Below are 26,851 nucleotides of genomic sequence, written 5' to 3' on the forward strand. Positions count from 1 at the left end.
GTTGAAATCACGTAAATTTCAGTTGAAATAGAAAGGTATAACCGCACGTGAATTAGAAAGTATAATATAATAAACGCAACATCTTTATATTATACTTTCTTCAAATTTTGAATCCCCGCTCTGCTATATCAGTTTTCAAACAATTTTCTACCCCCTTACGCATATACGATTAGATCCTACCAAAATTACTTGCTTATTTATTTGTACTAAGTTTTACAAGAACAATATTTCATTATGTAACATTATTTTACTTTATCGCATAGAATGTAGAGAAAAATAATAGAAAGAATGAGTCTTACATGAAATACGATAAAAAAAAAAACATTATGCACGTTAAACTGTAAAAATAAAAAAAACAAAAGAAACTTTTGATAGGATCTAACGCATTAAAATATTTTTTAACGACAATATGTAATCGTTCATTGCGAAGCGAATGGAAACAAAATGAAAAGAACAAAATTTCAAAGGTTGCCACTTGTGTGCGGTTGATACACCGTTCGAATTATAATAGAATTGACGAAGAAGGAATTTCGAGATGGTGTCGAGAGTAGCCGAAAGCGATAAAAGATCGAGAAAGAGAGAAAGAGAGACCGGTGTGTCAGTGTGTTTAACATAAGGACGTTAGTTTAACATAAGCAGCATAGTGAAACGTTTCCTGAATGGCTGGAGACAAGCGGAAGGTGGAGGTTGCGTGGACGTTGCGATGAGTAGGACAGTGTGTCGGTGTCGTGCACGCTGAGCCCCGTTCTTCTCCACGTGACCTGGCCACTGGCCCACTTTGATTTCTCCTGCTCTCTTTCTTTCTCTTTCTCTTTCTCTTTCTCTCTCCTACTCTCTCCCACTTCTCTTTTCTTCTCCTTCCTACCCCCAGTTTACCTGTTTTCTTTCTTCCTCTCCTTTACCTACCTTTCTCCAAGAAAAAGCAATGGTCTTCTCCTTCCTCATATATTTTCTTGAGCGAACCCTACGCCCCCCTACACCCCCCATCTGTCGTTCCCTCTTCTCTTCGTTCACAAACTTAATCCCACCAGTCTCCTCTCCTCTTTTCTCCTCTCTTTACCTTTCCTTTCCTTTCCTTTCCTCTGGGCCTTTTACCACCACCATTACCACCACCATTACCACCACAATCCATCACCATTCCTCCTTGCGACTATCCACCACCATCCTCAGTCGCGTTTTCCAAGGCGCCGCTCGTGACATTGCCACGCGATTCCAGCACATGCCGTGGCACGGGGTACAACGAACAAGTTACCATCCAGTTCACTGCCCGGATGGTCAACAGTGCGCGATAAGCTAATCGGTGCTCTTGTGAACGATCACCCAAAAACCGATTTTAAAGATTGTTTCATTCTTTTGTAAATCTTTCTTTTCTCTCTTTCTATCTCTCCCTTCTTTTTTTCTTTCTTCCCTTTTTCTTTCTTTCTCCTTCTTTCTCTGTCTTCTACTCTGTCAGTTTTTTTGTTTATCATCGCACAGTGTCATAAGTTCATCGATATTTTTTTTCTTTCTCTTTCTGGTTTCCTTACCATCCATTTCCATTTCGGAGAAAGAAAGGAATTGTCGTCGATGACAAATCGAATCGATTTTTGTTCGGATCGGTGCTGGTATCTCGATCGTATTTATAAACGTCATTATTTATTATTATTCGCGTGTAAATCTTCGAGAAACTAATGTAAACGTGACCCATTGTCGAGTAAAGTCAAGGAAAAATAGTTAAAGAAAGAAAGAAAAAGAGAGGATACGGTAGATATAAGAAAAGAAAAAGAAAATTGAGTGAAGAAGTGCCAAAGGTAACCGAGGTGGAGGAGGATAGAGTCCAAGAAGAGTGTCCTTGACAAACTAGGAAAGGAAAATACCAAGAAAGAGGAGCCGTCTGAGATCTTTATCAAGAAGAAGAAACTATTCACGGTTCCTTCGTTCATCTGACCAACCACGATAGGGATTTCTTTACCAGTGACAAGACAGACGTTATGAAACGTTTTTAAAAAGCAGACAGTTGCAAACGTTTATTGCACTGCACGGTAAGTCTAACACGACATATTTTTTCTTAATATTTATTTACCTTAACAATAATATTTAACAAATATTTTACACTATCCTGGAATATTATAATTTAAATAATCATCCGAATGAAATGTAATTCATAATTATTGTTAAATTATAATCGATATTTATGCGAGAAATAGGATTGTTCTTATTGCAATAGATAACGATAAACATTTGTTCGGCATTCAGGATGACGCGTGCCAATCGTTAGATCGATTCGATTGCACGAATGCTCGCTTTTGATGCTCTTTTCAGTTCGCGAGCACCGTAATTACAACGGAGTGAACGTTCCATTAATATATCTTTCCGCTATTACTTCTAATGATCATTCCTAACGTTCCAAAGACGTAATAATACGTTATTGCATTCCAATCTCTAACGTGACTTATTTTTCTAATTCTATTTCTCGCTAAGATTTACAATGATTTATTATTTTATCAAATTTGTTGTCATTCGAAATAATGAACACTTGTAGCGACAGTTATTTTGTTTAAAAATTTGTATTAAAAAAAGAGAAACGAATGTTCGTAGACAATAACATTTATTTTACGTAAACTTAAATAATAATTCGTGTTTCAAATGTGCATGTTAAAAAATAGGTCCAGTACTTAACATTGATGCGTGTGCATTTTTGATTCGATCATTGCTGTAATACTTTAGATCATTAGTTTCTGTGATAATTCAATTGTTCTTCCTCTTCTTTCTTTTTTTCTTTTTTTTTAATTTTTATTCGAATCGAAGATGAGGAAAAAAATGATGGAAGAATCGTCTGGTCGTTTAACGAAACCAGGACGCGATCGGGAATCGATGCGATCATTGGCAGGGGCCAGGCTGATCGTGAAGCCAGGTGAAAGCTACCTTTCCGACTTTGGCCCGTAATAAAACGAGGTGTTCCGATCTAGACATGGAAAAGATCATTCGGCATGCTTCATTACTATCCGTATTATTACTTTTTCTTTTGTGTTCTTCATTTTCTTAATTTTTTGTATTTAAACTTTCTTCATAATCATCGATTATATCTATCCGAACAATTGATTTTCGAGAAAATTGTCTCGATATTCGTTCCTGTCATCTAAGATGATTTTTTAACAACTCTAAAATTTATAATTTAAATTTAAAATAATTGAAATGTTCTTAACTCGTCCGCGTTAAAAATTAACTGTTAACGTAAGAAACCAAATGGGTTTAGTCTCGCAAATTTGTTCTTTTTCTTTTTTATCATCAACAATGGCTATAGAATTATTCAGGTGACTTGTTTGAAATGTCTCATTCGGTAAATGAGAATAAGAAATAAAAAGGATAAATTAACACGGTGGAACGAAATTTCTCACCTATTTTTTCGAGCTCGTGAGAAACGTTAGTTTCTTGAAAGGATCTGTGTACTTAGGTACACCTTTGAGTTTACATAACTCCATTTTAAAACGGCATTACCGTGGACTCTCAGTCTTTGACATCGTTCCGATGTTTCCGTGTAAAATGTTCTTGTCTTTGTGTAAATGTCTTGGAAATATGTTAACTAAAAGATTTTTTAAAACATCCGGATCATGAATATGGTATTAAATTTTTGCAATCTTTTACAATTGTTGATGAAAATTTAATCGATTTTACACTTTGAACTCTTAGTCGATCGTGAATTATACCATAGACAATTATACATAGACATTTGTTTAATCATTTGTTATTTCGTTTTCACGTTAATTAATATTTAATAGTAATGCGATTGATCTAAAATTCCTGTTGTTAAATATGGCATTGATAGTGCAAATGAAATTTTGTAAATAATTAATATTACATGAACCAGTTAAATATTTTTAGAATAATCGGAAAAAAAAAATAATAGCTGATATTCGATATTAATTAAATTAGCAAGAACCTTGTACGCTTGTCTGTCACCTGTGACCTCTTTGACAAGAAAAACATCTTCATTGTATTTTTCTCTTTATTCATATTCTTCTTTTTTATTTTCTTTTTCATTTTCTTTTTCATTTTTTGTATCTTTCCTTTGACCTCGATAAGAAGAAAAAACTTAACATAACTATGGAATAAAAATAACATTTTGTTAAATGTTACAAGAATAATACATAATTCATATGAATAAAACGTTTTAAAAGATAATGTTTATTCCGTGTTAATGAAATTAGTGAAAAATCGTGTATACTTTTCACCTGTGACCTTAGACGACTATAAAATTATTTTTATTATTTTTTTCTTTTTCTATTTTCTTCTTCGTCTTTCTCCTTTGGCCTCGATAAGAAGAGAAAAGGTTTGTTTAGCCTGTATGATCATTCACGTACTATCACTTTCATGACAAGAGAGAAGGTATGCAATCCTTCTCTCTTTCTCTCTCTCTCTCTCTCTTTCTTTCTCGTGCACGTTTCGTTCGGTGCATTCAAGTCGAACAAACTTACGCGAATGCCGATCGGTCTTGCACGAACGATCGAGCTTGTAATGTGTCGTTAAATTTCTCAGTGAAAGCAAAAGAAGAACAAAGTGTCCCTTTCGTGTGAGTGCCGACTCGATATTTTACCATGATTTTATTCTATTATTTTATATTATTTCGAACGAATAATATTTTAGTAATATTTTCAAAATTTCAATTGCAAATTAAATATTAACAAATCATTACGATTATTGAATATTTGTCAATGTGAACATTTTACCAAAGGGTAGATTGACTCGATTAATTATTTTGCTCGTTTTAATACAATTAATTTTTAATATAAAAATTGTAATAAATTGGTTGACAAAAAAATCGATTGGATGAATTTTTATATAATGTAACTGACAACACACACTGACATAAACAATTCGAATTACGCGTAAGACTTTTTTTTTTTTTACAATCATATCCGCTGACGATGAGATTCCTTCATTTCAATGTTTCAACTAAAACAGAATTTGCAAATTGAACGGAAGGAGGATGATTGTGACTCCTTTACGAAGGAAACGAGGTCGACCGATGTACGAAGAACATCGGCTAATGGAACAGCGAGTTTCTCTATGGGCGATCATTCCTTTGCGAAAAAGAATGGAAAAATGAGGGTAGGATGGTTGAAAGAAACGTTAACGACAAGAAGATCGTGTGCTCGGGTACTCCTGGAATGACACGCGTTTTTTTCTTTTTCTCTTTTTTTTTTTTTTTTTTATTATTTTTCTTTTATTCCATAGTATCATCATACCTTTCATTGTAGATTACTTCGTATTTGTGAGAGAAAACTATAGTAGAATTTTTCACATAACCTTTCTTTTCTTTCCTTTCCTCGTTTACGTGATCTTTCATTTTGTAATTTTCGTAGATTCCTTCGTGATACTCTTTCGAAGAAAATATTTCCCGACCCCCCCTCCTCCCCCATCAATTTAGAGATTATTTCTTTCTATTTATTCTTTTTATTAATTTTCCATCTTTCCAATTACGTTCCTACATTTAATTCCATATTATCGTTAAAATTGATGTTTATAAGTTTCATTATTTTATATTTTTTTTTCTTTCCTCTTTCTATTTCCTTATCGATAAGATTTTGGAGTAGAAGTCATCCAGGCTCGATGTTTGACTCGAAAAAAAGACCTCGAGGCTAAACTAATCGGGTCACCCAGATCCAATAATCAAGTGATGCCACCGAACTGAGCTTTCTCCAAGTATTGGAGTGCACTCGCTCGAGTGCAGCTCCATGAGATGCACGCATAGATAAAAATAAAGATAAAAATAAAAAAAAGAATGGAAAAAAGGGAAAGATAAGAAAAGAAAAGAAAAGAAAAGAAAAAGAGAACTAACCTGCGGACAGCGTAAACACACGTGAACGTGTAACGTTTACACGCACCTGTGCACGTTCTCCTCTTACGTTCCTTATTGACGAACGGCCAATGAACGCGGAAGAATTTTCGAATCACCGACACTGTGTCTGTCTCTCTCTCTCTCTCTATCTCTCTCTCATCGATTCCTTTTCTTGACTATGCTGAAAGCGTCCTGACGAAAGGAACAAAATTTATGCTTATTTGCATGCTTCATTGACTTTTCCAAAAAATTCATTCAGTCGATTTAATAAAATTAGACAAATGTTCAATGAATATATTACTTTTTGTTTATAACTGTATCAGATTAGATAAATTCTTAGATATTTCTTGTTTTTATTATGCAACGATTAGCATTGATTTAGTATCTATATTTTGTCATCTTCTTTTGCACTTGGACAATTTAAACTTGGTGCATCTTTCAAATCGTTGTTGTCGGAAAAGAATCGATTTATAAATCAACGCGAATTTTTTTAGTCAATATTATCTTACGTATATATCTTCTCATTAATATCATTATTTTTAATCAAATGACAAATAATTTTTGAATGTAAATATTCATAGAATAGGTAAAAATAAATGAAGGATTTTTTATTAGAATTGATTAGTATGGTGCAATGATCGAATTAACAATTAACAATTTTGTTTCGCTTAGTTGTAATCGATACCAGGAACGTGAAACTAGAGAATGTTGAGTGAAACGGAACACTTTGAAGGAAAGTGACTTCCGTGTACTCACGCGTGAACACTTACGGTGCCTTTGTACACGCTTACAAGGGAGAGAATGAAAGGAAACGAGTGTTTAAAACGTTTAAGATTCTTTTAATTCGATTTAAATACCCGTGTACAACATCTTGTGTCTTCGTACAATAGATTTAATTAGTTTAAATGTATTATTTTATTATTTAGAAATGAGTTGAATTATATTTTAAAGGAGAATTATAAAAATATGAATTATTTTAATTAACTGAAATTTCTTTAATTAAAAATATTTCATACACATTGTAACTCATAATCGTTTGACTATACGTTCCAACGTTTAAAAAATGATTACTTTTGGATCAACTAAATGCAGAAAAAAGTTAATGACGGGTCGATTCACACGCGCGTAAACGTATCGACTTAACGGTTTATATGAAAAATCAGAGCGGCACGTTGAATGTAATTAAATAATAAGAAAAAATTAATTTTTTTCATTAACGTCAGACGGTCACCCAGAAAAGAAATAACGCGTGTTACTTGAGTCCTATTCTCATATGTTCGACATTTCATATTTTATAACAGTAAATGATTCATTGTATGTAAGTATTTGTTTGTGTGCTAGTTCGGATACTTCAATTAAAAGATTTACAAATTTTCAAATATCGAAGATTGATATTAATTAAATTAATTTAAATTAGACAATTAATAGAAAAAAAAAATAGAATTAAATTAAAATAAAATGAATATATCACAATTAAAATACTTGTATGTGTATTTATGTTAGTTCGTGCTATCAAAATAAAGAAGTAAAGCTAGAAAAATATTGAAGAATTATATTAATAAAATTAATCTTCATAAAGGGATATAAAAGATAAAAAGGGAGAGAGAGAAAGAGAGAGAGAGAGAAATGGAAAAAGATAGTGTGAAAGGAATTAGGTCAGCGGTGGTAAAGTCAGGTGGTCAATTAGCATGCCACTCGAATATTTCCATGAATTAGTCAAATTATTCTTGCTAGATTACTAAATTCAATCCTTCTTATGTATTTTCCTCGCTTCTCTTTCAGTCATTCTCATCTTTAAGCATTTACTTATGTATATGTAAACGTAGGACGACTGTAATGAACTGCTCTGCTCGTCCGATGAATATAACGGGATTTTGTACGCGTGTATAAGGACGCATTTATGCGTGTTTATGTATGTGTATACGTGTGCATGTACATACCAACGAACCAATACATTTCTTTTATTTTTTTTTTGCCGAGAAAAGATTCATAAGAAAAAGAAAGAAGAAGAAATGTGGCCCAGACCTCTGAACAAAATCTCGTAGACCTTGGCCAAGTTTCGTTGAACGGGTTTTATCAACATTGATCTTTTGATTTATGGTTCTTTCGGTATTTAATAGATGATTTTCTTTTTTCTTTTTTATAGGAAGAAAATAATCAATAAAAATAATGATAATAGTGTTGTAATATGTGTGCATCGTAATTGTAGTAATAAAAAATGAAAATAGATATATTCAAAATACTGCAGTCTTAGAAAATTTATGAAATAAATAATATATGTATAGAATAAAAACATATATATTTGTGCGGTGTAATGATATTAAATGATCAATTAATTGGATTGATTTGTCTTGGAAATGAAAAGATATAGAGAAAATCAGAAGAATCAATGAATAAGTCAGGTTGTTGTGTTGTCACCTTCCGATTTCCAGTTTCCGTGTCGCATACTGGAGTCGATATTCTTGTACCGTTATTATGGACGAACGAACATGTCTATCTCCGGTAAGCAAAGCCTAAGCGAGAATTAGATCGACGTAGCGGCAATTTCTCACTGCTCACCGATCCACTTGTTGCTTAAATTAACAACTACAAGAACAATAATCACACGGAAAGAAATGAACATAAGTATGAAATAATAAAAAGAAAAAAGAAAAAATATCTATGTGCTTGTTACGTAAGACGGCAGATCACTTTCATAGGATCGTAATAATTTCGATCAACTGGATAGAACATAAACTATGATGGAATTTACGCGAATCTTTTTACATAGAAACACTGTTCTAATACGTTGTCGTGGCCTCCTTCATACGGTTCCGACACGTTCACTCAAATTAATAACAATTAACGAGTTAGTTTCTTTTTTTTTTCATCTTTAAATGTATTTTATAAGAAAGAAAAAGAAGACAAAAAATTCAATCCGACATTTTATCTCTTTACAGATGGCTACTGGAACTAATATTTGTCTACTGTTCGCCTTTCTGGTCTCGACTTCTGCTTTCTCGCTTTCCAATGCACCTCAAAACAAAGGTAATTGTCATCTGTGTGGAATGTTTTATTTTAGGCGAATAAGATATATTATATGTCGTAGATAATTATTTATTTAAATAGGACTAATTTATAATCGTTTGGAATATATTTGGAAAATAATTATTTTTCATATTTAGAGTGCATTACAACGACGATAATTTATTATTGCAATAAATACAGGAAATACTCTCCATCGTCGTTTGATTAATATTTTATGCGTACCGAAAACGTATTGAAATAATTTTTCGTAATGATTTTCTCGAGATTGAATGGGCTATTAATTTAAAAAAAAAAAAAATAACAAATACACTTTTTCGGTTCTTTAAAAGAAATTTATTAGAAATTGATGGTGAGAAATATTATAACTTCATAGAAACGATGCAAATTTCTCGCGAGCATTTAAACAGTTAAAGATGACACCAATTTCTACTTACATATTATTTGTTTTTTTTTTATTATTTTATTTTATTTTATTTATTTTCTCTCGTTGAAGAATTTACTCTCTCAAGTTGGTTTGTACTTCGAGTTACAAAAATATCTTCACTTGTCTCTTTCTCTCTTTCTATTTTTCTTTTTCCTTCTTTCTATTCATCGTTGTTGTCGTCGTCGTCGTCGTCGTCGTCAACACATGACACCAAATTCTACTTCCCGTCTCTTATTCGCCTTCGAAAGTCGAGTATATACCTACGCTTCTTTGCAAGTATTCGCTTATATTCCATTTCGAGAAGCTACTTATGAATTCTTCAGATGTAACGGCCGCTTAAGATCTCATTTTAAAGTGGCACGAATTTAAACTTTTTCTTTTAAAACACGTGTAACAAGAGTTTCGTATTTAATATTCTATTTGCGTAGGTTTGCGTATGTTTGTGTTGGAAGTATTTCATTATATTATACAATTTTCCAAACTTTGTAATTACCTCGTAACGATAAAATCGAATAAAAGTGTAATGCATGTGTTACTTGAAAAGTTCGTGTCGATATATTAATATAAAAATATATATATATATATTTGTAGTAAATAAATTCTATGTATAATTAAAACGTACCGTAGGGATTATAAGAGGAACTGTTTTAACTACATTAATAATTTAATTTAATTACTTTGACTTGTTAATTTGTAATGCAATTACGGTGCGACCTTTTTACCTGGTCTTGTATTTTTTTTAATATTATTATTATTCAAAAAAAATGTGTATAAATATTTACTAGAAATTTTTCGGTTCTTCTTTAGATCTGATATAAAATAAAAAAGAAAAGAAAAACAAACAAATTTTTCTGATAAGTTTACGTATAAAAAAATAATATCGAATTCGTAATTATTTATTTATAAATCGACACGAACTTATCCGGGCAACTTATCCCAATACATACGCAAATACGTATAGAATATTTATTACTGTTTAATTATTAAGGAATTCGAAGTTGTTCAAAGATAAATAAGTATGATATCTTTTATTAACTGTTAAACTGTTAGTTCCTTTTATCGAAAATATCACCTTTCTCCACTTTCACGCGTTGATTCGTGTCACGAGGAACAACGGTATTTGATGATGGTAGTTTGGATGGTAACGTTCAATAAATCATGAATTTGGATAAATTTCTAATAAAAGAGTAAGGAAAATATTTAAATAAAAAAAAAAAAAATAAAAAGAAAATTCACACTTCGTAGAAATTCAACATACATTTTTGTAAGAATAATCATGAACTGTTAGAAATGTTTTTAAAAAAAAATCGTTGCAATAATCATAGCTATCGTTATATTCAATCAATCAATTTACGAAAAACATCTTGATTTACGATCAAGTCAATTAGAAAGATATTTATTCTGAGTATGTGATATACACACAAACACACACACACACACACACACACACGTACGCACACGCAAAAGAAGCAATTGAGTTAGAATTTAACTGCGAGGAAATAATTTAACGAAGCCTCTCTTTCTCTTTCTCTCTTTCGTTATTCTCGACCGCGTTTGAACATGAACGAAACATGAAATTAATAGTAATGAATTTAATACCGGCCGATTCGGTTTTTATGCGGTCAAGTGAAACTCGAAACAGGATCTATCTCTCATCGGGCCGATCGAGCGAATCGAATCGAAAAGAATCAACGATCTACTCGTTATCTTTTCCTTTTTTTTTTTTTATTTTGTTTCCACCTTCACGGGAGTACATCGATCTAATACGTTAATTAATAATAATTACACGTGGAAGAACGCGATTCTTCTGCCTGTGATCGATCGTTAAAATAAAAAATAAATTAATCGGATTTTTGAAACGGTTTATTTTCTATTATAGAAATAATAATGAAACGAAACAACGTGAGAAATGATTTTAAAACAAGAATCACACTTTTTTTTTTTCACACGATTAAATCAACGTCTCCAATTTTTATTAGATTTTTCTTTTTAATAGAACCTTTATTAATTTTTTTTTTTCACACCGACGTAAAGATGCTTGATCCAATGTTTGCATAGATTTAATGAAAATATGACGAGATAACAAGAATAATAATAATTAAAAATAAAGAGATAGAGAGATAGAGAGGGATAGAATAGCAAATAAAAATTTGCTGTATTTTTTTTGAACGTGGTAATATTTTTACGCGTAAATATATATATATATATTTATTGACTTCTCGTTAAAATTGCATACATTTAATTTTTTCGTGGTAAGCATGTTCGATCGCTCGTTCTGGTAAATTAAATAATTACTTTAAAATGAGATAACGCATCGAGGAAAATATTATTTAAATTTTTCTTTTCTTCTTTTTTTGGGGGGGCGGGGGGAGGGAGGGAGGGAATTTTCTATTAAAAGTGCATCAGTTTTTCTCTGATATTTGACGTTTAGTTGGACATTGAATAACGTTGAATTTTCTATTATTTCTCTGTCAGTGTTTTACCAGTGACACGATTCTAAGTCCTACGTAAGATCGTACGAGCACGAACACGAAATAGAAAAAAAATGTAGAACGGTGCAAGGATCCGGACGAGCAATACGAACGATTCGCGGAGTAGGTCATCATATCGGTAGTATGTAGACGTATAAGGCACGTGCGAAGCCTACATGCTTGCTCGTCTATGCCCCTTAGTCATCTAAGCATAACCATCTTACTCAGTTATACAGATACAATGTACCGTATACATTAAATCTGCTAACCTTGAACAATCTATTCTCAAGATCTTCTCAAATCATTTTAACACTCTCATACGTTCAAGATCTTGTTATAAACCTGTCATCTATATCATTGAAATGATGAAATAAATGATAGAAAATTATTGTATTGCTTGCATAAGTTCCTTTTTTATTTTCTAATTTATTTTCTAAATTATTTCTTTACGATATAAATAATATATAGTATATATAATAAATTATAAGATAGAATTTTATTTGAATTTTTTGAATCCGTTATAATAATTACAAATACATTTATTATCTATATATATTAGATGAATAGTTGAAATAATTTAAAAAGATTAGTCTGTACAATGCATATAAATTTTTCGTAGAATGTTTGTATGATGGTTATCTAAAGATCATCATAATAATTGTCGTCTATTAAAAAAATCTAATCGATGGACTGTCTTATTGCTTAAATAAATGATTATATCGGTCAGCATTCATCTGAAGCGTGAAACGACCTGGAATTCATTTTCAATTGCGACCTGCTTATTATACACACACACACATATATAAATATATACATTTCTATCAAGAAACATAATTATCTTACGTCTGATTGGAATAGCTAGGAAAATTGTTAAATAGAAACTTTGTGGTTTTAGTAATTAGAAGACGATAGGAGAACCGCTATTTACCCGTTATGATGTGCAAGGGCATTGAAAGAACGGTTAAATCGTTGCAGCATGCATCGAATTCGTTTCAATCTCGAGAAATCGAATGGTATTGGATTAATGCTGACTCTAATCATTATCTTTCTCTATCTTTCTTGAGGATTCCTAACATTATTTGCATTAATGTATGAAGTTAGAATACAAAGTATACACTTATTTCGAACTTATTTCGTATGTACGATGCACAATATCCTTCGGCAGTGTAATTAATTGCAATGAATGTTTAGAATCTTTCAATTAGATGTAAATGATCGCGCATAATCTGCCAATTATTGGCACCCGTTACCTATTTCTTTTCCTTTTTGTTTAGCAAAACAATCTTGAGCCGAAAATAAATTGAACAAAAATGCGTTAACAATTGATAATGTAGAATCATTTAATTGGTCATATTTAAACAGATAATAATCATGTTAACAGGTCGAAGACTGTTCGGAGGTTACAGGATAGTACCGAAAGTATGCCAGCCAACAATACCTTCACGAACGAAATCAAAGGAGCCAGCAATTTGCATGTTCAATTACGAATGCACACGCCGGAACGGCAAAGTTGTTGGCGCCTGTATGGATGGTTTCCTTTTCGGCGCGTGTTGTCAATTACCATCGAAAAATACAAATGACGAGCATTACGAAAAAATTTCAAGTACGGAGAACGCGTTAAATTTGGAAGAGATCGATCATGTGCCGGATATTCCGATACTTTTAAATCCGGATGGTACGCCAATTGGAATGTCGATAGCACAACAGACTAATAACAACATTAAAACTGGTGGTTCTTCTTCTTCTGGCGTTTCGAATCATCTGAGCGAGGAGGATTCTTCTTACACGAAAATAACGACGTTCGATTCTAATTTATCGACTTTTAAACCAAACAATAAAGATGAATTGGAGAACGGTGAAAAAGTTCAGGTACCACCGTTGCAACCAGGTATAAGTCAATTGGAAGATGATTTTCCTGCGCTACTCGGTCAACAAAGTATTTTGGATAGTTTGCAACTTCCAGGATTACTTTCTCATAAGGATAAAAACAACAATATGCAGAATCATAATAATAATCACAATGACCCAATGGTCGAGAATCCATTAGCAACGTTATTGAGCCCGGATCAAGTGCTTCAAATTGCCGATCCGGTCGATCAACTGCCGGCTTTGTTTTCTCATGGCTTAAGTCATAATAATCACAGTTCAGCCGATACGATACTGCTCAATGAGAATGGTACGATGTTAAATGAGACGCATAATCCGGATGAATTGTTTAAACCAAGCACGGAATCCTCGATAGATGCTTTTACGAATAGTAAAATGACTTCTAGTTGGAATACCGAGGAAAGAACAAAGATAACAACAGTAATGCAAAGTACGCAAACCATGACCGAACGGACGAGAGTGAAGGAAGGTAGTACGGAGTCGACACAATGGGTGAGATTCCCTGATCAATCAACGTCAACGAGTACCGAGATGATGCCAATCACGTTCAGTGATTTGAAATCTACTAGTTTGAATATGGAATCAACTGTTGATAAATCAACTCAACAGCAGACATACACGAACACGCAAAAAGTTTCGAGCGTGACACCTAGCTCAGGGTTGAGTTCAAGCGATATTATCGAGAAGACGAAAACGACAGAAGAGAAAGTAACGATGCAGGATGAAATAGATGCTGATGGTAGCACGGTTAAACGCGTGGCTACCACTCCGATGACTACGACAAATAACGACAAAGGTATGGTGAGAGTTCCCACGATTACTTATGAAGCTCCATCGGGTAATAAGAAGAATGATGTTCTTGACAAAGAAGAAATAGCGATCAATCATATAATTTCTATATTGAACGATACTACACCGGGATCAGAGACTACAGTTAGTATACAAGAACCAATGTCTTCCGTTAATAACTGGGCGAACGTAGAAAAAACTTCGAAACCTTCAGTGATCAAAGTTTCCTCTTGGAAACCTTCCAGTTTGAAACCATCGACGTACAAACCTTCCGTATATCCTTCTACTTTAAAAATCTCAACTTTACAACCATCCACATTAAATCCTACGATAACAACCTTATCTACAGCATCTCCTACCTTCTATAAACCAGTACAACCATCCTCATATTACAATTACGAAACTTTTCCTACCGAAACTAATTATCCTACCTATTCTACATCCAATTCGTATTCATCGAGACCTCCATCAACGCCATTGACTTATGGATCATCCAGTAGCTTCGCATATTCATCAAGGCCAACCACAAATCCACCAGCACCAACCGTCATTGTTCTCGGCCCACTCGGCACAGAATACACTACTCTGACTACACCGAAATCTGTGATAACTAAGAAACCATCTAATGGTTCGAATAAGCCAAGTTTTCCATCGACCAGGCCAACTCCTTCAACGGTTAGACCTGCAATTGCTATAACAAAAAAACCGAGTGTCTCTACTATGATCACTCATAATATCAGCACTGTCATTTCTAACGTCGATACCAATAGTAATCACGTTGTTTCTACTAGTTACATAACTGTTAATCTCAAAGATACTACGAGTACACAATCGCCAGAAAATATGGACTCTACTACTGATGCTTTTGTAACTGAAACGAGTTTGGAGGAAAGAATGACAACTAAAAAACCTACAACTTGGATGACTGCATTAACTTGGTCCAAGAAACCTGGATTTTATTTGAAACCTTCGACCTCTCACATTTTCTCCTCGCAAAATACTCCAGGTGTTACTTTCGTTCTAAAAGCCACAACCCCATCACCACCACCACCCCCGCTAATTGCAGCAGCTTCCGTTCATTGCGACGACGAAACACCTGCACCTAACGATTTCGTCAACTTCCCACCAGTTAGAAATCCAAATTTAAATATTTCGACCCCCTTATCTCAACAAGAAAAACCAACGATAGTCGAGACTTACAATAATACAGGCTATCCGAATATAGAAATAATCAGCGAGAATGATATTCCAACTCCTACCTTCATAGAGGATGCTGTACTCACAAATAAAGTCGATACTTTCGTAAACAAGATCGTCGAGTCTCTCCAGGGTAACTTTCAGGTAATTACAAATGTTTTCAGCTAATTACATTTATCGTTATTTCCCACGTGTATTAAATAAACGATAATAATTAACGAAGTTTCTTCTATCAATTCACATTGTTTCCAAAGTATCGATCAATAATTCAAAGAAATGTTTAATTTCAAACGAAGATGTAACACTCGTTGAATAATTTATTATCAATTATTCAACGAGTGTTTATTAGTGTGTTGAAGTCAACGAGTGTTGAAATTAAACGTAATTAAAAAGAAATAATTATCTAACTTTGAATATAGATAATCACCTAAAGATATTATTGTAATTCTTCGAATGAGAACGAAATAGTCTGACAAGTAAAACTTGTAAAAAATATACTTAACACGGGACAAATTAGAATGGTTAGTTCTATCAGACACAATAGTTACTTTTCATTGAAGAAAACTATACCGTTGGGAACGGAATGGATTTCTTGCAGAATGCAAACTAAATGTAACTTTTAATTAACCCACGCGCGCGCGTGTATTTCAATTAAACTTTAATTGTACACTTCTTCGCGCTCAATCTAAAAGTAGAACTAACTGAAACTGTCGGTGTGAACATTTCAGAATCTCAAAGACATCGTCTACAATCGGACTAACGGATTGTCAACGACGACGACAACGGCAACGACAACGAGTTCGATATCGGTAACGAAAAGACCTATTACCACGGTTTCTGGTAATACCACGAAAAAACCAACTAGAAGACCACCGTCAACTAGCAAACCATCGTCACAAATCACAACTAAAAAACCGGCTACCACGAAAAGACCGAACGTAAGACCGGCTGCAACGTCAAAACCAATTTCCGCTGAAAAACCACGTCCATCAAAACCTACGACTCTGAAACCAAAACCCATTGTAACTACGCCCATACCAACTACGAGGAGACCACCACCAACTCAGGTCACCACGAAACGTCCAAAACCAAACAGAAAGACAAGCACTGTACCTACAACTACGGTCGAGGTTGTTCTCCAAGAGGAGGAAGGGGGGCAGGAGGCTTCGATCGATGCAACGCAAAGCAGCGCTTTGAATGTCGAGACCACCCCAACATCGGATTTTCGTACACGTAAGACACACTATTGTCAAATTTTAATTTAATTTAATTTTTTGTCGTCTTTTTTTTCCTTTCCGTTCCACACCTTTATTCCATAGAAAATTACACGTTTCTTAAGCGTGCATAGTTAATTCAGCATAATTTGTTTTAATAATATATTAACGAGTTCGTGTTTAATTCGTGTTAAATTCGCGTTTATTTCATCGTTTTATCGTTATTAATTTATTTCGATATTTTTATCTGATCGAGAATATTAATTATGTTGGTTAAATGGATAGAAAAATTTCAAATCTTTCGTCGCGTATTTAATTGTATCAGATAATAAATTGATTTGTGTAATATAATCCTATTTGATTATCAAATGAATTCAATATAATTGATTGAAAAGAGGTGAACGCGTGTCAATAATTAATATGTAGCAATCTTTCATCGACAGAGTGCGGGGTGAGACCTTTAATCAAGTCTGGTAGAATAGTTGGTGGAAAGGGTGCACAATTTGGTCAATGGCCGTGGCAGGTATTGGTAAGGGAAGCAACATGGTTGGGATTGTTTACTAAAAATAAATGCGGTGGTGTTCTTATCACGGACAAATACGTCATAACTGCGGCACATTGTCAGCCAGGGTAAATTAAAAATGATATTTCATTTTGAAAAAACGAAAATGTTTTAATAACTTTATTTTATATATTTATTTAAATTTTTCTATGCAGATTTTTAGCATCCCTCGTAGCGGTTTTCGGTGAATTTGACATATCGGGAGAATTGGAATCAAAACGTAGCATAACAAAGAACGTTCGTCGCGTTATAGTTAACAGGGGTTACGATCCGGCAACTTTCGAAAATGATTTGGCACTTCTCGAATTGGAATCACCGGTGCAATTTGACGCCCACATTGTACCAATTTGCATGCCCGACGAGAACGTTGATTTTACTGGCAGAATGGCTACGGTCACTGGTTGGGGTAGATTGAAATACAGTAAGTACATTTGTCTAATCCGTCATTAGTTTATTTTTCCTTGTTAAATCGTCTAAAAAATACATTTCGTTAATAAACAATCCTTGATATAGACGGTGGTGTACCGTCGGTATTGCAAGAGGTCCAAGTGCCAATCATGGAGAATTCCGTATGCCAAGAAATGTTCCAAACGGCAGGACATTCGAAATTAATATTGGAAAGTTTCTTGTGCGCTGGCTACGCCAATGGTCAGAAGGATTCATGCGAGGTACTATTAAATAATAAGTTAGATAGAATATTTGATTTGATCGTGTATATATTCGTTGAATGTAAAGTAAGTTTGCTTGTATATTAACGTCTAGAAGTAATTGGATATATGTCAGTGTATTTAGTATGAAGTATAAATTAATGAAGTAGCAAATGTCAGGTGGTATTGGTGATGGTGATGGTGGTGTTGCTGGTACTGCTACTTATATGAGGTTGCAATTTATGAGAAACATGCTTGTTGCGTGCACGATACAAGGAAGAACGATGAGCAAGCATATTTGAAAATAGATGTAATGAAGGTAAATGTAATCAAGTGATGGATTTAATATGATCGATCGATCATTTGTAGGGTGACAGCGGTGGTCCATTGGTAATGGAACGACCCGATGGCAGATGGATGTTAGTTGGAACCGTATCTCATGGAATAAAGTGTGCCGCACCGTATTTACCTGGCGTTTATATGAGGACCACTTATTTCAAACCATGGCTGCACAGTATCACTGGAGTTTGAGGCCGAGGACGTTTCCTTCATCTCAAGGACACTCTCATATATACCCGTGCCACCTGTATAAATGTACAAAGGAAGTCTAATTTATTACCCGCCCGGCATAGAAAGATCGATATCGATTAAGAAAGCAACCCTTTCCTACCTTTCCCTTTAATCCTAAGCTAACACACCCCCGTCTCCCCTCCTTGCAACTAGTGTGATGCGAAAAATCACTGAAGAACGAAAGAGATTATTTCGTTTTTTATATTATATGTTTTATTTTTGTGTGTGTTTAGTTTTTATCCTTAACACCCGAAACTTCGTTAAGACTTTTCGTTGTCCAACGAAAAATACGTATTTATGCGTTCTTTTTTTCTTTTTTCTTTCGATGATGAAAGATAAAAAATAACGGTATAGTAATTCTTCTTCGAATTGGTGAAATTTTGTCCACGTAATTCACATCGAGTATCGTACGTAGTTTAAGTCTTAAGGTATTTTTTTTTATATATAGAAGGGGACACGTGTAATTGGTTCTCGTGTTCCATGTACATATACGTGTATTTTGTCTCTATACGTATGCATATACGCGTAACATACACACCATTTTATTTTTTAATATTTATATTTATATATAGAGTTATTTAATGAAAAATTAATGCGATGCGAATATTATTTATTTTTCATTTGTTAGATTGTTATTTATTAAACGCATTTTTATACGACAATAATTCAAATTTATTTGTCCGTTCTCTACGCAATAATAACAATTGTTAAATAAATAATTATTTCTTTGATTTTACGTTTAGATTGCGAACAAGGAATGGAAGTCCGGTTGTAAACGTACGAATAATTTGCACAATGTTGATCGATCATCGTGAATGATTTATTAAACTTTGAATTAAACGAAGTAAACTTTTAAACCGCGATTGTGTTATATTATCGAGAAAAATAATGTTTTACTACTCTGTTAGTGATTAAATTCAAAGTTGTTATCTCCGAGTAGGCGACGGAAAAAGACGTAAAAAATTTGCTCGAGGAACACATTATGCAAGTTTATCAACGTGCAGACTAAATAACGCATTGCGTGACCGTTCGCAAAATGATAAAAATCTTCGTCAAGGGTGTACTGTAAATCAACGGGTACGTGTTTTCGGCTTTTTTAATATCGTAAATTAAAACACACCGTTCTAAAAGTTATTTTACTTATAAGAAAAACTTAGTAAAAATATCTCGGTTTAAAATATTATTCGTAAAAATAAGAGAAAAAAAAAAAAAAAAACAAATATACGAACGTATACCAAATCGAATTATAACGTAAAATAATTAGCATTAATCCGATTTAACAATAAAAAAAAATGAGAAAAAGGAAAAGATGAAGAAGAAGGAAAGAAAAGCAATTTATTCAATGGAAATGCGTTGACAGAAAGAAATGATAAAAATAAATGTAACTTTTTAAAAACGCGTCTCAAAATAGAGAAATAATAAATGAAAATTCAAAGGAAAGAGAACACAGGAAGTTGGTAGTCATTTTTCTAATGAAATATAAATATAAATTAAATTAAAATCACGTATAAATATCTTTGCTCGCAATTCGTTCTCTGTTCTTGATCGTTTACTATTATACGTCAAAGAGAAGAACATTGTAAAAAAGTTGAATGGAAAATGTGGATAAAGTGGGATAAAGAAGGATGGACATTTAATTTAGGAACATTTCTATTGTAATCCTTTTCTCTCTCTCTCTCTCTCTCTCTCTCTCTCATAAAATAATATCTTTTCTCTTCACCTCTGGCATACAAGTATTACGTATTTAAGTTAAAACAATGTTGGTGTGTTACTCTAACACACACCCACATGTACACTCATACACACGTATTAGGGGTACCTGTAATACAACAGGGCGGAACCAGAGTGTATACGTGAAAGCAGGAGCTACCTCTTGGCTGGGAACATCAGGATACTTTGGATCAATACGACCAAGAGAGAAGGAGACAATGATAACACGTTCAAACTAAAGAAAGAAGGAATAGAAGAGGTAGATAGATGTAGGTGGTAGTGGTAATAGTGGTACAGGTAGAAAGGGTAAAACAGAGAGAGAAAGAGATAGGGGGGGGGGTGAGTTAGCTCAACACCTACGCGCTAAAACTAAATCCCTGGATGAATTTGATCTGGGCCAAGCAAGGAACATCAGATCTTCTTATGGAAGTAAAGAACAATGCAATTTTTATCTACCCCTATCAACCTTCTATATCTACAATCTTTATTTTATTTTATTTTTTTTATTTTTTTTTTAACAAAACTTTGTTCGACCAGTTATTATGTAATCTCGGTATACGTATATATCTGCGTCAATAATATCTAAATGTGTTCGTAGAATAACAAATTTTACTCACCTTGAGATTATTAAGGTGAATCAAAAGTTCGTGCTTTTGTTAAATTGACATTTCACTTGCATATAAAGTAAATTTTATTGATTTGAAAAAAAAAAAAAGCAAAATTGCATTATCTGAAACAACACATACTTTTGATTGGCCATAATATTAATGGTGAACATTTTTTAGAATCTAAAAGTTAGCACACCTCGATTATCTTGATCGTTGAGTAGTTTGTTTTATATATTTATAATTTTTATTGTTGGTAGAGAATCGTTCGTCTCGTTGGGAAAATATTTGTCATCCATCGTCGTTAACGTTATATTCTCTGATATATTTTTAATTGCGTAATATATAACTCGATAATAATGGGAATTTTAATTGTAATTAAAATAAAAAACAAACAAACAAAAAAAATGAACTTTGCGTACGAGGGGGTAGTAGTAGTAGCAGCAGCAGCAGCAGCAGCAGATATCACGCTCGCGTTGGTTGCGTTAATTTAGAGTGGCGAAAAATGTTTTTTTTTTTCTTTTTTTTTGTTTTCTGTTGTTCTTCCGTATAAAAAGAAGTTGCTTATCGTTTCGTGAACAATACCAACGTCCTATAGGAGGTAGAAAATGCGAATGGATGAAATGTCACGTAGGTGGTGGGCACATAACTAGGGTGGGATAGAAAAAGAAGAAAAAGAAAATGAAGAAAAAGAGGGACAAGAGGAAGAAGAGGAAGAAGAAGGGAAAAAATATGGGGGTAGGGATAGAAAGATAGGGGAAACGCATGCGCAACATTATATATATAGGGTGCGCCTGTATGACGGTTACGGAAAGGCGAATAGTGGTACAAGTATAGATTACCTAAGGTTCCGAGGATTCAGCTCAGTCCTCCAGCAAACATCAAAGAGGACTTGTTGATCTCACCGAGCTGATCAAAAAGTGACTGATCCTCGCCACAATTCACACATCAACTAACTTCTACCGACTCTGATCTCGTCACTTTCCTGCCAGGAGGAAGATTCATTCCCTCAGCTAGCCTGCTTTCAAAAAAAAAAAGTATGTAAAAGGGATCGTTTTTTATTATTATTTCTTTTCTATTTTGTGTACGTAATTTTGATTTTATTTTGGTAAGATTATGATCATCATTTATGGATCAATGTATGATACGTTTAACGCAGTTATTTTAATTTCTAGTTTGTCTAATTGAAAATCGAATATATGTGTTATGTTTGAATAACAATTGAGTTTGAGGAAATTTTTAGGATTTTCTTTTTTTCTATTCTATTATTAGTATTATTATTTTTATTTGGAAATTCGAATTAAATTAAATTTATTTATCGTTTATCATCGTGATTTATCTCCAATCGTTGGGATCGTGGATTAAATAAATTTATGTTTCGTATCGAACGTATTATGATTTTAAATTTGTCGTATACTTTTCTTTTTTGTAGTAAAAAAAAGATGTATTTTCGAAAAAAAATTTGTGTCCTAATTAATAATCGTATTTATGTCGTTATATCGTTATATGTTTATAAATAATTCTATTATTTCATAAGTTGATTACTTTATTATTACGTTTAACGTTTAACTCGTTTCAGTCACGCAAATGCAATGCTAATCTCTACGAAGAAATTGCTACGTTGAAAAATAATGTATGTCAAATCTGTGTGTGATTGTAAAAATATTACATGAAATCGTTTTTCTTTCCTTTCTTTTTTTTTATTTCTTTTTTTTTTTCTTCTCGAAGAATCAAAATCAATTCGACGAATAGATCCTCTCGAGATTAAAAAATATCGATTGAGAATATCAATTCTTAAGATAATGAACGATTAATTCGCGGTAAAAAAATAAAATAAAATAAAAAATCATGCAACAACTTTTCTATCCCAATTTTATACTTCGACTTTTTATTTTTAATAAGTATCTAAATATTGCGGATAAAACTTTGAACGTTTTATCTTATAGAGTTGCCGAGATAACTAAATACTCCTTCAATAAAACAACCAAAAGAAATATAACAAGAAGAAATATGAAGATGCAAGCTAGTATCGCGATTACTATGATAGTCCTGACGAGCACGATGCACTTCGGGGCAAATGCATGGGGTGGCCTTTTCAATCGTTTCAGTCCTGAAATGTTGTCTAATCTCGGTTATGGTGGACATGGTGGTTACTTGAGCAGATCTAGATTATTACAGGTATGTCTACTAATCGTTATCGTCTATTTATTTTATCTTGATTTCTTTTTCTTTCTTTTATCTTATCTACTCCGATGCAATAAAAAAAAAAGAAAAAAAGAAATGTCGAAAATCGAATTTGGACACAAAATTTGGGCACAAATTTGGGCATATTTATTGTATTTTCTGTCGCAATACGCAAAATACCTTCGATCGATAATCCCTTCTCCCCCATCCCCCTCCCCCCTCCCCCCTTTCCCCCCTACAAACCTTTCCACCCATCTTGTTACTGCATAAACTGGATATAGCGTTGCTACGTTAGAATTACGTCAATGGTGTTCTCTCGTTATAAATGATCAACAATTATCTCGAAGCATCGATTATTTTATATTCAATCGGATTCGAAATCAAATCTAATTGCATTAGGTTGTCCCATAAGTTCCTTCCTTTTTTTTTTTTTTTTGATGCGACTTCAATAGACGATATTTATTGTTTAAATTTGATTTATTGTGTTATATATGAACCGTTCTGTTTTATTACCTTCTTACATCTCTTAGGAGGTGTCATTATGCCCTCTTTTCAAAATTTTTGAGACTTACTTGAAAAATATTCATCGAGGTGCGTTTTATTTTCACGGAAATAACTTATGGGACAATCTAATAGTTTTTACGTATATCTATTATTTATTTATTTATTTATTACATTTCTATTCCGTTTTCTTTATTAATTTCGTACAATGAACGATGAATTGTAAAGATTGTGTAGAGCGTAAGATTGTCAGGAATGTAAAACGGTGTAAGAAAATCTCGTTAAATAAGAGACTCAATAAAAGATGAGAAAATGCTAAAAATATTGCGATAGAGGAGGCAACTTAAAAGTTCAAGCTCGTGTCACCGTCATTAACTGTTTGAACTTACTTGCAGCATCGATCGCGACAATGTAGTAGGTTTCCCCTTTGATCTTATCTGCCTTCATTAAAAAAAGAAAAAAGAAAAAGGAAGTATTGTTTGTGTTTTGATGAGATTGTATGATGTAAGCTAAATTGCTCTACGATGTGGAAAAAGTTTCGTGCAAAGTATATTATATATAATATTTGACTAGTAATGTGCAGATATCAACGTTAAGATTTCATTTGAATAATGTTTTAAAACTTATGCATCGGTTTGACCATGAAGAAGAAGTGCATCAACTTAATAAATTGAAAAAATTAAACAAAAAAATTGTTCCGTTTTAAATTGGACCTCTGATATTTGATTAACATTGATTAAAATTGTTTCCTTTTTCTTTTATTTTTTCTTTTTTTAATTTGACCTAGTCAAGATTACAAGAGAAATGAAATATACGAGCGTACTTGATTAAAATGAAAATTTATAATGGAAGGAATAAGACAAATATTGAATTTAACTTTAACAGTCTTTGTTATATTTTAGTTTCGTCGATGTTAATTTTATCGGAAAGTTTGAATATTTCATGTTAACTCTTTAAAATCGATAAGCAATTTCATTCAAATGTAAATTGGATGTTTTGTTTTAAATTAAAGGGACCCCTTTCGGGAGGTTATGGAAATTCTTATGGGGATTCCCTGGAAGAAGAATCCGACGATCCCTGTTACGAGAAGAAATGCACAGCCAATGAACATTGTTGTCCTGGTTCGATCTGCGTCAACGTTGATGGCAGTAAATATTCCATTAATGTTTATTTTATCTTTAAATACACGTATATACCTACGTAATACGTGTATATATATATATATATACTATAATGACTTTTATAAAACTTTTATCGTGATGAAAAAATATCGATCAGGCTTATATACATTAATGTTATAAAACTTATAAAATAATAATAATAGTAATAATAACAGAATCAACGATAAAATGTTAACGTTACAAAAGAATATAAAACGTTATCGGAAAGCTGTCAAGTTTTTAAAAGATTAAAATTTTACATAATTTCAAATAATTCTACGTAATACTACGGTATTGAATATATAAATAAACAGTCCATTTATATTTTTACACTCTACATTATCAACCATAAATTATTAAATTCTGAGAATAAGGAAATTTATAAAATAGTTTGAATTTAACGAGAAAGATTAGTTAACGTAAATTTATGAATAGCTGTAAATAGTAATAGTACGTTTTACATTTGCTATGAATTTTTAATCAACGAATGAGAATATTTTTTCCTAAAGATTATTAAAATATAATTATTAGGAATTGTGTTCTGGGAAAAGTAATTTGTTTTCTTTATTTAAAAGTTTTATTGTTAAATGAAATTTTGTTCTTTGATAAATTACAGTTATCGGAACTTGCCTATTTGCTTACGGACTAAAGCAGGGTGAATTGTGCAGAAGAGATAACGATTGTGAAACAGGTTTGATGTGTGCTGACGTAGCAGGGGGTGAAACTCGATCCTGTCAACCACCTGTCACTTCGAACAAACAATACAGTAAATATCATATCCCTCTCTAATTATTTTAATTTATTTTTTAACAATATTTTTTGTTATCGATAAAATTGTGCATCGTTTCTTTTTTTTTTCCGTAGACGAGGAGTGTAACATGTCCGGTGAATGTGATATTGGTCGTGGATTGTGTTGTCAATTGCAAAGGCGACATCGACAAACTCCAAGAAAGGTACAATCCAAAAATAATTATCAATATTATTTCTTTTAGAAATACTTCGATAAATGTTTTAACATTTCAATTCAACATTTTTGATTTTGACTTTTTTTTGTTTTTTTGTAAATTAATTATACTGACAGATGCTACATATTTTTATATTTTGTAATTGATTTTTCCTTTTACATATAACGAAGAATAAAAATAATATAAAATAAATATCTTGTCGATGTTCTTAGGTTTGCTCGTACTTCAAAGATCCATTGGTATGCATTGGCCAAGTTGCAACGGATCAAATAAAATCAATCGTACAGTACACTTCCGGTGAGAAAAGGATCACTGGACAAGGGAATCGTCTTTTTAAACGAGTACCCTTCGCCTAAACTATTTCTTCCTTGTCATTGGTTACCGAGGAGGAGAATAATTGGGGTAAGATAAATTAAATGAAAAGAGAAAGATGATAAAAAGATGGGAAGGATTAAAAAAAAAAAGAAAAAAACAACAACATAAATTAACATGCAATTCTCCTCCATCAAAGCACAGTAGATTTTTAAATGATGTCGATTTTAATTACGACGATCCCGTTCGTATTCCATGAAGACTCCATTACGAGTTTGATATATATCTCCAACAAGAACGATGTAATTTATTCAAGAAAAAAAAAAAAAAGAAAAAATGACAAAAAAGAAGGAAGAAGGAAATAATTATTTGTAAAAAAAAAGAAAAAAAAACAGGGAAAATATAAACGTTTCTCGAGATAGTTGGGATATATTTAAATCACGTAGTAAGGAGATTCTAGGGTGACGATACGAGACGCCTTCTATGGTGTTTTCTCCTAATATTACGACTGATAAAATACAAATTACATATCATACTGGACCGTCGTTGTCGTTGTCGTCGTCTTCCCAAGTAAGTAAGTTATTAAATACTTACGAATGATCTCTTTTTCGTCGCGAGAAAGAAAGAAAGATAGAAAGAAAGATAAAAAGATAGGCACAAAAAGTATTTAAAATTATCAATTACAAAAATAAGAATAAATAATATAAAATTAATTCAAATGAGAAATATTATTATAACCTTTTGGTATAAAACTACGAGACGCTTTCAAATGATAGAAAAATAAAAGGAACTAATTTTTAATTAACAT

General features: G+C 32.6%; 2 protein-coding genes and 1 long non-coding RNA gene across 3 annotated transcripts; 2 read left to right on the top strand and 1 right to left on the bottom strand.

Moving 5' to 3' along the window:
* Nucleotides 1-347: 347 nt before the first annotated feature.
* On the top strand, nucleotides 348-18,671 carry LOC122514372 (serine protease filzig). Its single transcript, XM_043631163.1, has 9 exons — nucleotides 348-2,021; nucleotides 8,758-8,845; nucleotides 13,122-14,670; nucleotides 14,746-15,757; nucleotides 16,342-16,846; nucleotides 17,271-17,457; nucleotides 17,545-17,810; nucleotides 17,903-18,057; nucleotides 18,406-18,671. Exons 2-9 carry the CDS (start codon nucleotides 8,758-8,760, stop codon nucleotides 18,565-18,567), a joined length of 3,924 nt encoding a protein of 1,307 aa, XP_043487098.1. The 5' UTR covers nucleotides 348-2,021; the 3' UTR covers nucleotides 18,568-18,671.
* On the bottom strand, nucleotides 17,826-21,652 carry LOC122514373. Its single transcript, XR_006303042.1, has 5 exons — nucleotides 21,121-21,652; nucleotides 20,934-21,046; nucleotides 18,707-18,776; nucleotides 18,506-18,620; nucleotides 17,826-18,060 (listed from the first exon to the last, which is right to left on the bottom strand). It is a non-coding gene; the product is annotated as an uncharacterized LOC122514373 (long non-coding RNA).
* Nucleotides 21,653-21,816: 164 nt separating this feature from the next.
* LOC122514370 (prohormone-3) lies at nucleotides 21,817-26,154 on the top strand. Its single transcript, XM_043631160.1, has 6 exons — nucleotides 21,817-21,958; nucleotides 22,868-23,099; nucleotides 24,619-24,754; nucleotides 25,383-25,532; nucleotides 25,631-25,719; nucleotides 25,944-26,154. Exons 2-6 carry the CDS (start codon nucleotides 22,932-22,934, stop codon nucleotides 26,085-26,087), a joined length of 687 nt encoding a protein of 228 aa, XP_043487095.1. The 5' UTR covers nucleotides 21,817-21,958; nucleotides 22,868-22,931; the 3' UTR covers nucleotides 26,088-26,154.
* Nucleotides 26,155-26,851: the final 697 nt, after the last annotated feature.

This window comes from Polistes fuscatus, unplaced genomic scaffold, assembly GCF_010416935.1.
Source record: "Polistes fuscatus isolate 324 unplaced genomic scaffold, CU_Pfus_HIC Scaffold14, whole genome shotgun sequence".
In the NCBI taxonomy this organism is placed as follows: domain Eukaryota; kingdom Metazoa; phylum Arthropoda; class Insecta; order Hymenoptera; family Vespidae; genus Polistes; species Polistes fuscatus.

What these genes read in the sequence shown, in the direction of transcription:
- LOC122514372 (XM_043631163.1), top strand. Translation starts at nt 8,758, where the DNA reads ATGGCTACTGGAACTAATATTTGTCTACTGTTCGCCTTTCTGGTCTCG. An exon ending in CTCTCCAGGGTAACTTTCAG is followed by an intron (nt 15,758 to 16,341) that starts GTAATTACAAAT and finishes TGAACATTTCAG; the next exon opens with AATCTCAAAGACATCGTCTA. An exon ending in GTCAGAAGGATTCATGCGAG is followed by an intron (nt 18,058 to 18,405) that starts GTACTATTAAAT and finishes GATCATTTGTAG; the next exon opens with GGTGACAGCGGTGGTCCATT.
- LOC122514370 (XM_043631160.1), top strand. Translation starts at nt 22,932, where the DNA reads ATGAAGATGCAAGCTAGTATCGCGATTACTATGATAGTCCTGACGAGC. An exon ending in GCAGATCTAGATTATTACAG is followed by an intron (nt 23,100 to 24,618) that starts GTATGTCTACTA and finishes TTTAAATTAAAG; the next exon opens with GGACCCCTTTCGGGAGGTTA. An exon ending in CACTTCGAACAAACAATACA is followed by an intron (nt 25,533 to 25,630) that starts GTAAATATCATA and finishes TTTTTTCCGTAG; the next exon opens with ACGAGGAGTGTAACATGTCC.